Below are 13,511 nucleotides of genomic sequence, written 5' to 3'. Positions count from 1 at the left end.
TGGAATCCGTTGAAACTTAATGCTTATATCAACGTCGCGCAAGTCTTAAAGGATTCGCAGTGATCTTTTCAGTGCATCAATCTAAAACCAATCCATGTTATAGCCACTGCAAAGGGGGCTTACTGTCCGAAAACAGCACGACTTGTTGCTGCCTACAAAGCTTCAGTTTCTTAAGGGCTGCCTGAATTGCTATGCTTTCACATGCTGTCGATGAAACAACGCACTCGAGTCGCGCTGCTCAGGACGCCTTTAGAGACGGGATCACAAACGCTGCAGCGCTTGCTTCGCGCACTATGTCGACTGATTCATCGGTGAAAACTTTCAAATGATCGTCCTACTTTTCTTCAATATACTCAAGTACCAAAGAGCGTACTTCTCCTGTGAGTGTGGCACGCTTGCTGTGCAACCGGGGAATGGTAATCTGACAGTCGACATCCTCATGTGACCAAGGTGGGTCTTGTCGAAGTTGTTTTTGTTTGGGAAAATCGATGATAAGACGGCGAAGGTTGTTGAGGCCCACGAAAGCTCGCGATTCCGTGCGTCGCCGAAAGCGACTGAGTAGTGCCCGTCCTGGGCTCGATTCGCCAAGTCGGCAAAGCTGTGTCAGCAGTCGTTGAGAGGCAAGAAGACGTAACGGCGGAAGACGAGCTTCATGAAGTACCTTTATGCTCGCTTCAAACTTTGGCACTCTCAAAGCAACTCTGAGGCCTTTACGATGAAGTTTTTCTAGCCGTTTTGTACTGTGACTCACTCGGAGAGATCAGAGGCAATTAGAAAAGTACACGATTGACAATTAACGCCTCGTGTACCTTTATCATATATGTTGGGTGGCTTCCCCAGTTTGTTTCTGCCATCCTTCGAAGAATGTTTATACGAGGTGACAGCGCTGACATTCTCTTGCCTACTGCCCGTCGCCAATTCATCCTGGTGTCTAGTGTGACTCCATGGAATCTGATGTATTTAACTTGTTTAATTGATGCATTAGGAAGTAATATTTTCATCCTTGTTTCTTGCCTTCGCCTACTTGAGAATAGCATAAATTCAGACTTTTCAGCTGATATTGTTAGTCCAATATATTCAAGATAGGTTTGTGCGAAGAGTAGAACTCTTTGGCCAATCATTTCCAATCGCTTGTGCTGATATCCAGACATCGGATACATATGTCGTCGGCATAAATTGATATTTGTACTGCCTTGCTCACACTCTTAAGAGCATTAGGTAAACCAGCCATGGCCACATTGAACAACATTGGAGACAGGACACTGCCCTGTGGCACTCCACTGGTGATTTTCCTTGAGCGACCAACCACTGTCCCTAACTTCACCTGCATCGAGTGATCACTAAGAAACGCCTGAACAAAGCGTAAAAGGTGCACCGTTATTCCCATAGATGCAACACCACTAATTATCGCACCTTGGATCACGTAGTCGTATGCTTTTGAAACGTCCAGGAATATTGCCAGAGTTGAAAAGCCGTATGCTCATTGGTGTTCTATGTGACTCACCACGTCCAAGATGTTGTCCTGTGCACTAAACCGTTGCCGAAACGCAGTCATACATGCTGGAACGGACTTGTGATTTTCCATCCAAAATGTCAGCCGAACACAGGCCAGCTTCTCCATCAGCTTCGTTACGCACGAAGTTAGTGATACTGATCTGTATGATGCCAGTTCTGTTCTGTTTTTACCTGGCTTCAGCACTGGCCCGAACCAGGCCAATTTCCAGACTTGAGGAATGTTTACCGACTCCCAGACATAGTTTAAATGAATCAAAAGCCTCCTCTTCACTTCTGCAGGCAGATTTGAGATCATTTGGTTTGTACTTCCGTCAGGTCCAGGAGCACAGCGTTGACGGAGACAACTTATGGCTGACGTAAGTTCCCGCAGCGTGAAAGGTGCGTCGATGGCAGATGTAGAATGAGGCGAAAGTTGGTAAGGTGGTTCACTTTCTCTTCCAATTACATACACGTCAGCAAACTCTTTCGCTAGAGAGGGCATTGATGTATTTTTGAATAGCGCGATGACAATAAACGGCCTCAAAGGCTCGGGCGTGATTCCGACCCTATTTACTACTCGCCATATCCTTGACATTGGAGTAAATACAAAAACTCTCACAAAACGTTGCCCATTGTTTCTTCCGATGTTTGTTGCTGTATCGCCGTATTGCTGCATTAACTCTGTTGAACTGAGTTTTGCTAGCAGGTTCACCACCTCTTCGCACAAGCCTTTTCTCAGGCCTTCTTCTGGCCGTACACAAATTACGGAGCTTTAAGTCCGGGGCTTGAAATTGTGCAGGTAGCGTAGGCATAGTGGTTGCAGCCGCTTTGCTTGCCAGTATATCCTGAAACATATCCCCCGATTGGTGATCTAGATGCTCTCGGTAGCGAGCCCAATCAGTCACTTTGCAGGATTTAGTTACTGTCAAATGGTAGCCAGCAACGTTGACCAATATAGGGAAATGATCACTGCCCATTTTGTCCGGAGCTGTGCAACACGTGAGTTGAACGTCACTTGAATGCAACGTCAAGTCAATAATACTTTACAAGCTGGGGGCCTAAAGAATGTTACATTGCCATCATTCGCAATGCACAAGTCTAGCTTATCAATAGCCTTTTCCAGACAACATCCACGTGCATCCGAACTCTTGTCCCCCTATGACGTGTGATGCGCATCGAAATCACCACAATCGATGCGCGGAACTGGGCAGCGGTGACACAGGTCTTTCAAAAACGTTTCGATCAAAAGTTTCTTGCGAAGAGACGCATACACCGATGCAATGCTGATTTTGCGGTTTCCTATATGTGCCCTGATCGCAGAAACGTTTATAACATCTGTGCACAAGTCCGACACATTGAGTGCTACGTGTGGTATCTCTTTTTGTATATACAAAGCAGCACTTCCATTTGGGAAAGTCGTTATGGTGGGGTTCTTGTGAGTGACGTATCCAGTGATTGATCTTTATTTCGGTAATCCAGACTCCGACAGAGCCAAGTTCGGAATTTCGTATTCTCTCAAAAACAGGTGTAGTTCATTCATGCGAGAAACAATACCGGCAGAATTCAACTGCATTATGAAAAGCATTTTTCGGCGATTTAACGTGCACTGAGGCTTGGCCTTCGGCATCCTACTGCTGGTTGTGCCCGAAAGAACCAAGCAGCACTGATTCTAGTGCCAGCATGGCCTGCAGCATGGTCTTCGCAGTACCTGGTGACATTGTCACTAGGTGTGAACGTAGAGCGGCAAACAGAACTCGAACAATCTCTGCAGTGTCGTGGATATTTTCCTCGTGTCTCTTTGTCTTCTGCTCAAAATCTTGTCTCAGTACTCTGGCATAGGTAGCTTGTGTAGAAATGTTTTGAGTAGACTCAATTGGCATGGCTCCTTGTTTTGCTTGACTCTCATTGCCCGGTGTTTTCAGGAAGCATTCTTCTGATTGCACCTCACGTACATTCTTTATACTAGTTGATATTCTTTCTTTCACCAATGGAGGAAAATCCTCAGGTGATTGAGAAACTGGCCGGGCAGTAGTTGGTTCAGTTCGTTTAGGCCCCGTAAGAAAGGCTTTTCGTCTATGCAGCGCACTCACTAGGAATGGGAACCCACTATACCTGGCGGGATGGTCACTGTTGCAGTTTGCGCATTTAAAGTCTTGCAGTTTGTATATTTAAAGACCGCCTTGCAAGTTTTGAAGTCATGTGGACCACCGCAGCGTTTACATCGCAGCTCTCCTTTGCAGAATTTCGCCACATGACCAAAACGTTGGAATTTAAAGCACCTCCTCAGTGGCTCGGTGTATTCAGCTGTTTCATGTCGAGTGAAGCCAAGGTTAATAGTCAGAGGTCGCTCGGTGTTTGGAGTAAACGCAAGTACCACCGCGTCCGTGGGTCTAAATTTTCACTCATTCGCAGAAAAAACTTCTCTCCTAATAATGCTCCTGTTGTGGATCATACCTTGAGCTTCATGTATCCGAGAAGATCCGCCTCTGTGTACCACTTCGGGACACCTCTGATCAAGCAGGTGTTTCGCAGGTAGGCATTACGTAGACGAGCACTAATTTGTACACCACACAGCTTGCCACAATTGAAAAGCGCGTTCACTTGATCTTCAGTGGCCACGTCAAGCAGTAGCGAACCTTGAGCAGTGAAATAACTCCGAACTGGCTCAGCGTCAATGACTGATCTCACTGCAGAATGTAAAGCAATAGGGTTCACCCGTCTTAAGTCTTTTTCGCTTTCTACAGGTGATATAATCACTGGAAACCCACAGTTCTGCTTTTGCGTAGGCTTATCATCTTGAAGTTGTCGTCTTCCATGTCCGACCAATCGTCTACTTTCTCGTCTAGTCCCTCTATTGTGGATGCGTGGTCGTCGGTTGTAGGTTCATTGGTGTGGCCACAGTTATGTCCTCCTGCTCGCTGGTCTGGTCGTTTCGACAGCGTGTGAGATGGATCAGGCGCCTGTCCTGGTCGCTTGCATGGCTGGGCCATGGCCGAAGTCCCGAAATCAAACCCTTCTTTCGGTCGCGTCTTCTCGGAATGGGCCCGATAAGGGTAAAATCTTCTTGATGCCGCAGACGTCTTCGCGAGAACGACGGAAAATAACACAAAACAAAGAAAATAGAAGATCGCGGTTAGGGTTGGCTGCGCTCTCAACTTCTTTGTCTTCTTCCCGTAGTGAAACATCAAATTACCTAGGGAACTCCTGGCCATGCGGCCATTCGGCATTTGCGACGGTATGTGGAAGGACAAGAATTTTTTGTGCTCACAGATCACAAGCCACTCACCTACGCATTGCGCGCGAACTACGATTCTGGTGCGCACTTGGAACGGGAGCTCCGCCAAATATCGTACATCGCGGAATTCACGACAAATATACGCCATGTTGGTGGCACAGATAATGCTGCTGCCGACGCTCTTTCGTGCGGTCCAGTGAATACTATCAGCCTGCCGAGCAACGTGGACTTCACCACACTTTCGAAAGCTCAACGCAGTGATGGAGAATCGAAGCGTCTACTGACATCTTCAATCAGCGCCTTGAAGCTGCAATGGTTGGCAGAACCCGCAGGATCTGTATGCTGCGACATGTCTACAGGCAGGTCTCGACCGTTCATCCCCTCGAACCTCGGTCACAGCATGTTTGACTTGCTGCACAACCTGGCGTATCCCGGGATTTGAGCCAACAACGGCTATGAACAGTGAGGTTCTTGTGGCCAGGAATAAACCAGGATGTCCGACACTGGACACCAGAGTGCTTCGCATGCCAGCGTTCCAATGTCCAGCGACATACTGTGACCCCTTTGGGATCCTTGCCTCTGCTGGACTGTCGATTTGCCCTAGTGCATTTTGACATTTTAGGACCACTGCCGTTGTGTCACCGGGCAAAGCTACTTGCTAACCTGCATCAATCGCTTCACGCGATGGCCGGAGGTCATGCCCATTCCAGACATGACTGCTGATGCTGTCGTCCGCGCATTTTTCTTACACTGGGAGGCCCGTTGCAAAGTACCGACAACCGTGACGACGGATCGCGGAAAACAGTTTGAGTCCGCCTTATTCGCAAGCATCACCCGGCTCTTGGGTACTTCCCAGATCAAAACAACGGCCTACCATTCGATTAGCAACGGTATAGTCAAAAGGTTTCATCGTCATCTGAAGACGAGCCTGACAGCTACTGCGAGTCACAGCTGGGTAGACGCACAGCCGTTTGTTCTGTTGGGCGTTAGGACGGTTCTGAAAGCAGATATTGGATGCTGCTCTACTAAACTGGTGTACGGAACAACACTTCGCCTCTCAGGGGAGTTTTTCGCCCCTAGTAAGGAAGAGAACGCGTACGCAAACGTGGACTACGCCGTACGGCTGCGAGACATCATAAGCAAGCTACGCGCTGTTCCACCGCGTCCGCCCACAGCCCGGCCAGTCTACGTGCTCCGGGAACTCTCCTCCTTCTCTCACGTGTTCGTGAGGCATGACACTGTGCAGTGTACACTCCGGCCCCCGTACAACGGGCCTTTGAAGGTGCTGCGACGGGAAGACAAGCACAATGCAATCGACAGAGGTTGTCGTCACGACGTGGTTTCTTTATACCGCGTAAAATCAGCACATGCGGACTCCGAGAGCGGAGCACCTGCACCAGCTCGAGCTACATCTTTGCAGGCACCCCCGGCAGACCACGTAGCGCAGCCCCACCAAGCCCTCAAACAATTCACGTGGAGCGGACGGTGTACGAGACCCCAGTTTTGCATGAACTTATGAACCGCAGTGCGTCGTCCTAGTGCGGCCGTTGTGCGCGCACTCACTAACGGGGGACTCTTGTGGCGACGCAAAGTGGCGGGGCAGAGAGCACATGCGCCCGCACGAAAAAGTTATCTTCGAGACGAAGGGCGATAAAAAAAGTCAGTCGTTGTTTGGGACGCGAGTTGTTCACTCGCGGAGCTCTGCCGAGCGCCGCGTCTCAATTGCTGTATTGGTAGGTAAGCCGCTGAAATTTCTCTACTGACTCTCAGAAGAAAATACAGACGCTCCGCATTCGAGTCGTAATTGACCATAGGGCGGATATCGCGTGAGTACGCCTGCCCACTCATGGGCTGATGTTTCGAAATTCTTACGACGCAACTTACGTAAAGTTGCGAAAACGTTGAAAGGTACGACGTGAGCCGCGGAAAGAGATTGGCCTGGAAGGAAAATCTAGGCTATTGAGCGAAGCCATGCCTCGCAGATGCGACACACCTTGATAATAAGCATCCCCAGCCACTATACCATTACATCGTGGTACAAAGGCAGGATCGCTCTGCCGCGCTATTGTAACACAGGGAGAAAAGAAAAGGGTTGAGCGGCCAAAACACCCTCTTCACTTCTTCGGACAGTTTTGATCGCATCCACACCCATGCACATCGCGAAGTTCAGTTATATGACAGCATCACTTTATTACTGTATCGCGCCTCGTGGCAGGTTGAGCAGCTTGTATTTGACCTAAACACTGTGAAATATAAGGCTTGCGGCGATCAAAACATTCGTGATCACACTTTTTAAGATGACAGTATTTCGTTGGAACGTATATATTTAGGTATGTCAGTTTACCTGTTCATCTGTCCGTCCGTCCGTCCGTCTGTATGTCTGTCTGTCTGTCTGTCTGTCTGTCTGTCTGTCTGTCTGTCTGTTATCCCTTCTGTCCAACAGGTTAGGCACCCGGCGAAAGGTTTACCACTTGCTTAACGTCCAAACGTCTTGATGTGTTGGCTGAGTTCGTAGTTGTAAACATTGCCAATAAAAAAGCAAATATTGAGCATATTTGAGGCGCAGTATCATTACATAGCTGTTGGGCAGTATCTTTGGTTTAGTTCATGCTTGGACACGTAATGACAAAGACCGAAAATATTACTACGCTGCGCACGCATTGTGACACAGTGATCGAAAAAGCACTTGTTTTCTAAGCTTTGCTAAGAAATTCGAGAGCTTAAAATAAAACTAAACTTGATATATACGCTTTCTACAGGATTAGAGTAGCGCATAGCTTCCACTCTCACCAGGCTAACAACTCTAACTATGCAGCCATGGGCCACTCTGTTCTTGCAGGCGACTTGATCAAGCTTGTAACCATTGAACGAAGTGTGTGGCCGATCGCCAGTTGATTTGGCTGGTGTGTCGACGACCGGCGAAGAAAGCAGAAATGCGTGATATTTGGACTGTATTACGGGAGTACAAAAGCGTTTTTCAGCTCATCCAGTAACGCGAACGCGTATCGTGTTGTCGAATAACAACCGCCACCGCTGCCATCACGTCCAGTGGCCCAAGCTAAGAAAAATAATCTACTTACAAACACATAAAATATGTACTCCTACATTTCGGGAGCGCCCATCGCAACACACTACGCTTACCGCAATAATTACTTCAGTAGTTGTTGTTCTAAGAAAAAGTGCCAAATCGACGTTATTACATTCCTGTAGAAGCTTACTAGCAGACGTAAATCTAGAAAAAATAAGAGCACCAGTTCTCCGCTAACACTTCACACAGTGGACGACGGTTACTTTGATACATTCTAGGTGGACGGCAACCGCTTTCAACTGCTCGGCAACGTGTTCAGGGCACGGCCCGTGCATCAGCTGCTCGGCAGTTCATGGTTGCAAGCGGCGTTTGGCGAGTGGTCGTGGACCTCTGCGGCGTCACTATATCAAATATAGTAGCTCTAATTGTAACGACCCGGTGCAGCCACCTACCACTGACTCTACGTTGTAAAACACTTTCGTTTCTTCGTACCTCTGTCAGATGACGCCATATGTCATGCAGTGCCTCTTGACAGTGTAATATTGTCTTTTGACGTACTTTTCAACAAAGCACCGAAATAGACGGCAATTTTTTTGTTGAAACGGCACTCCTTGCTAAATAGCTTTGAGATTGGCTGAATATTTCTCGAATTGTTCACATTGATGACTAACACACGCCTCTACCATGTGCTTCATCTATCGGTCTCCTTTACCTTGCTCAACAGTGTGGCTTACGAGCCTTTCTCTCCCAAGCACATGGAACGAAGCAGATTTGAGAGTAGGCATGTACACTAGCGTAACAAACGTTATGAAAGGAGCCATGACAGAAACAATGCTTCATACAAGTCAAAATCTGTCATTGCTGCGCAAATATATTCGCACAAAATGCGTTGCGCTTTCTGCCGTAAACTAAAATGTTTATTTCGCGGCAGGAAGGGCTTGTGCAATTATTCCCTGCAAGATTACTGTGAAAAAGATTGCGTTACGTGAAACATCCAGTGAGCTAGTCACAATTTCAAAGCACATAGTTTGCTGACTCACGTCAAGTACACAAATAAGTTCGCTGCCTGAAGTAAATATCAAGTAAAACGAGAGCAGACCATAAAACAATCAATAAAGAATAGAATGAAGCAATTGCCTGAGAATAAAGTAGTAGGAGTTACTCGACGCGCTCCTTTGTATCATGGACGCCTATAAGCGCACTTTCACTGAAAATTGCTTTGATAATACAGACCTTCTCGTCGTCATAAAAAAGTCAACTCATTGTTGCTATCGGCAAAGCTGAAATAAGATTATGCCACGGGTCCCATTGCGTGAACGCTGGTCCACTGCATCACAGCAACTGGAGGATGTTTTCACTTGAACGAGACGAAATAAAGAACCACGTAAGGCTGTGTAGCGAAATTACTTAGGAGTCAAATAGCCTTTGAGGCCAACCACTTATATTTGTGAACAGCAAATTAAGTGTAGCTCTTGGTGGCAATGGACTCATTTTAGCATTAAAAAGCAGTCTAGAAAAGATCACAGCGGATCCACGGACCTAATGATGATGAGGGGTGCAAAGCGTCCATCCCTCAATCCGTCTGTCTGTCCGTATATCTGTCTGTCTATATATGAATATGCTGTGCTGGCTACGCCGGATAGGAGGACTGCAGTAGCCAATAAGGAGCCGCACCCTTAACACTTTTAAACGCCCACCACCCACACATACTGGCTCGACGTGTTGCTGGCTTATCACTTGCGGGTAAATATTTTGATGGTCTGCTTCAATACAGGTTCATTCATATATATTATGTGGGTTTTTACGTCCCGAAACCACCATATGATCACGGGAGACGCCGTAGTGGAGGGCTTCGCGAATTTTGACCACCTGGGGTTCTTTAACCTGCACCCAAATCTGAGCACACGGGCCTACAGCATTTCCACCTCCGTCGAAAATGCAGCCACCACAGCCGGAATTAGATCCAGCAACGTGCAGGTCAGCAGCCGAGTATCTTAGGCACTAGAACGCCACAGCGGAGTTTCAGTACAGGTTACTGTCGACTAGAAGCGAGGTGGATCAAGAGACAGCCTCTCGGTCGTGCCTTACGAATTCCTCAGTTCGCATAGGTTGGGCTGTTTCGAGTAGCTGTGACAATAATAGCGCATAAAACTGCTCGAAAGAACGCTCACCTCACCTACCAAGAAGGTGTTGTCTTTGCCGCAAGGAAACCTTCAGAAAGGCCTAGCAATAAACCATAGGTAAATGTGGTGTAAAATAAGATATGCCAGTTCACCGTTACGTATTGTCAGATCATGTTCGACGTAATATGTTCTTGAGCTTAATTTCTGCATGGGGTGAACACACGCCGAGATAAAGTACACAATACAATATTGTTCTCATTCTCTTTGCCTGCTCTCGTCTTGTGAGAACTATTTTTGCTCCTCAGCATTTAGGCCTTAAGCCTTAAGTAAGTTTAGCATCACATATGCTATAATTTGAATTAGAAAAAAACACTTACCTCACTTGGCCCAGAAACAGGACTTGAAGATCCAGACTAAAAAGAGTATAAGGCTGCAATCACCACAACTATTCCAAAGAAACTGTTTATTGTGATAACGCTAATTATTAACGAGCAGTAAAAACTCCTTAGTTACCAATGCCTGTGAAAAATACGTTTCTTGTGCCCATAGGATCTGGCTACACTATGGCAGGCAGATAACCATTGAGTAGAACGAATATAACCATCTTTTTTACGGCTAAAATATCAATTATTTGCCACACTGTTGAGTTCTTGCACTGTGAGGCTAGTTTCCTGAAATTTTAGTGAGCCAGGCCGCAGCTAAATATTATAACAATACATTATTTTTCTCATGTGCCATGACTTGCTTTTGTTGTGCTGTTCTCTTTATTTTTGTTGTCATCCGCTTGCGATAATTTATTCGCCACAATATCTCGACACAGTTACTATTGTGTTGTTTAGGTGCATGTATATAAAAATAATCAATGAGTGCGTGCGAACCAAATATACTTTCCTCACTGTTTATTACACTAGCACGCCTACGCATATTTCATAACTCCGTATATATTGCCAAGTCTTTCTATAAATAAACAATACAAAAATTTAGTGTCCCTGTCGTCATACCTCCTTCTGTCATCAGCTTTTTCAAGCAGTGAGTATTTCGACTGATATGGAACACGTTTTGTGAACCTCAATAATAATATAACATGGCTCAAAGAGGCATACTTACTCCACTTGGACCAGGCATTGGGCTGACTGGACGACGTGGCTATAAAAGTGTAGCACAAAAATCTACATTAGAGATGGCTACATTGACATAATCAGTGCCGCATACCTTATATTGTATTGGAAGAATATTGAAAAAGAGCTGCTTTTGTGTACTATATTTCTAGGTTTCATTTAAAAAGCGTTTCATGAGACATTTAGAAGAAGTTTGTGTTTAAACATTTTCATATGTTTACATGTATGGACAATCTTGTACTTGTTCACTTACCTGCGATGCCATTCTAGATAGATGCAGATGTCTTTGCAAAGGTAGTGCTTTATTCATGAGCTTTCTCTTTTTAACTTGAATATTTATTTTGCCATGGGTCATGCATCCCGGAAGCATTTTCTTCGGGCACAGAAGGGCTTGGGGTCACATAACTCTTTCCAGCAAATAGTGTTAAACATTGGGTGGCTATGCTCTGTTTAGAGTCGTGTTTCAGGTTGCAAATGTTCTCAAAATGCAGAACGCATTTTACAATCAGGTTTTCGGTCTCACTACGGCTGGGTTCCCTGACTCAATGTTGACGTAAGGGCTGAAAGCTCTCTGGTAGTAGGTGAAAAGTTTGAGGAGTCACGCATTCACGCGGACGGCTACCACTTTCATAAAACCTAAAGTCGTGCCCTACATACATCAGGTTAATCACAATCTAAGGGTGGAACCAAGCAGATATGGTTTCTGCCTTGTACTTTTGGTGCCTTTAAAACAGGTGCATGGTTTACCTATGTACATCCAGAGAACCTGAAAAAAGGCGTGGATGTGGTAAAAACCATGAAACGCCGTACACATACTTATTACAAGAGGTATGTTCGAAATACCGCTGACAAAGCCCAAGTCCTACATTGGCTAGACAAGGTTGTGCCTGATTGATCGAGCCAGAACACATGGACGACAATTCAAGAATGACAATTCGGAGCACCTGTCTGCGCATTGTAAAGGCTGAGCGTGTGAATAACGGTTTCAGGGCATAAATATTTTTAGCAGAAGCCACGATTGATGACTTTGAGAGATATTAGAAAGCTATGTTACATTATTCGAAATAAAACTGATAAATGTGTTAGTGATAACTCTGCTAGATTATTAGAATAAAAAATGCGTTTTTATAACTGGTTCCCACACTAGACTGATGAGTGATTTTATCTATGCTTGCGCATGCTCCAACATGGTATATATTGCGATATGGAAGGAATACGTAGTGCCTACGTTCTTGTTCTTTATTTTCTCTTTCTCTAAATCTTTGTTTTTAAATACGGTCTTCATTTTACAACTTTTTTCATTTTGAGCAATATAGTACAGGTATCGCTTATATGAGACTATATGTTCTCTTCGCCAATCTCCTAGAGTGCGTATTAGCCATGGATTCTAGGCTGCAAACAAACAAACAGAACGCTTGTGATGACCGATGCGCTAGTTTCTTACTATTTCTGCGTGCACCTCTGGATTTCTGCCTCGTTCTGAAATCGATGCAAGTGTAAGCGTTCCCGCGCCCTCGCCGGCAATAACGGCGGCCGCAGCAGCCTTTTCCAGAAAGCGCTATGGTGTTCGTAGCGCCGCGGACAGCAACGACACCATCGTCTACTCGCCCTGCAGGGAGGAATGATCTAAGTACGACTTTCAACTCGCAAAAAGCCGTAAGATCAAGCGCAGGAAAACCGGGTCCTACCAGACTTCATGGAAGTCTACCGATAAATAATCAAAATACCGCTGTCAGAATATTTTTGTACAAAAGCTTGCTATCGATAACTTTAGACGACTTACCAGACAATCGGTGTCGGTGCTTCTCGAGGCGGCGATGCCAAACCAAGTTAGCGACGTGAGACTCAACTCAGGAAAAACTGTTCTTGCTATCAACATTGCACACGAGACTTCACTGAGCACACTGAGCAAAATTGTGGGATTCGATTTCAAAAAATTTCGCTCGTATATCACATTGAGGAGTGGTTCTATTATTGGCGTCATCTATGATGTCTATATCTCTGTTCAAACACAAACTTGACCAGTCTTGTGAAACCATTGATTGATGGCATTGTGAAGATTATAACCAGGGTGCCATTGGGACGAATTCGGAGAGGGAAGTTGGCTGAATTAAAAGAAAAAAGAACACTGGTGCAGGGAGCATGCACGGCCAGCTTCAATGGATGTCGGGGCTTTAGACCCCGTGTCCTGGGCGCTCACCCCGGTGAAGCGTGACCTCGACGCCAAGAAGACTTCAGGTGGCGGAACATCGACGTACGCTCGAGCCAGAGAGCTACACAAAAAGGAGTGTTGCCACCGTGGACGCTACCGCTATGGCCTCAACGCCACTTTTCTCGGTGCTACGGTCACCACAACGACAGTGCGCGTGAGTGTAATTTAGAAAACTTGGTGGTGTGCGGTAAATGTTAGGACGTAGATTTACGTCTCGCGTGCAGAGGAACTCCTCTTTAAACCGTCTTTAACCTCGTATCATCCCGATGTTCGTTTTTGCGATATGCAGTCCTCGTCCTAT

At 46.0% G+C, this 13,511-nt stretch overlaps 1 protein-coding gene across 1 annotated transcript in view; it reads right to left on the bottom strand.

Annotated features, from left to right (window-relative positions):
- The window catches only part of LOC142765971 (uncharacterized), a 214,937-nt gene that overhangs the window by 88,678 nt on the left and 112,748 nt on the right, over positions 1-13,511 (bottom strand). The window contains exons 7-8 of the mRNA XM_075867779.1: positions 10,988-11,026; positions 10,258-10,293 (exon numbers count right to left, since the gene is read on the bottom strand). Coding sequence (XP_075723894.1) covers positions 10,258-10,293; positions 10,988-11,026 — 75 coding nt within the window. The remainder of the gene's footprint in view (positions 1-10,257; positions 10,294-10,987; positions 11,027-13,511) is intronic.

This window comes from Rhipicephalus microplus, chromosome 6 (genome assembly GCF_043290135.1).
Source record: "Rhipicephalus microplus isolate Deutch F79 chromosome 6, USDA_Rmic, whole genome shotgun sequence".
Lineage (NCBI taxonomy): Eukaryota > Metazoa > Arthropoda > Arachnida > Ixodida > Ixodidae > Rhipicephalus > Rhipicephalus microplus.
This window is presented reverse-complemented; position numbering and strand designations above follow the sequence as displayed.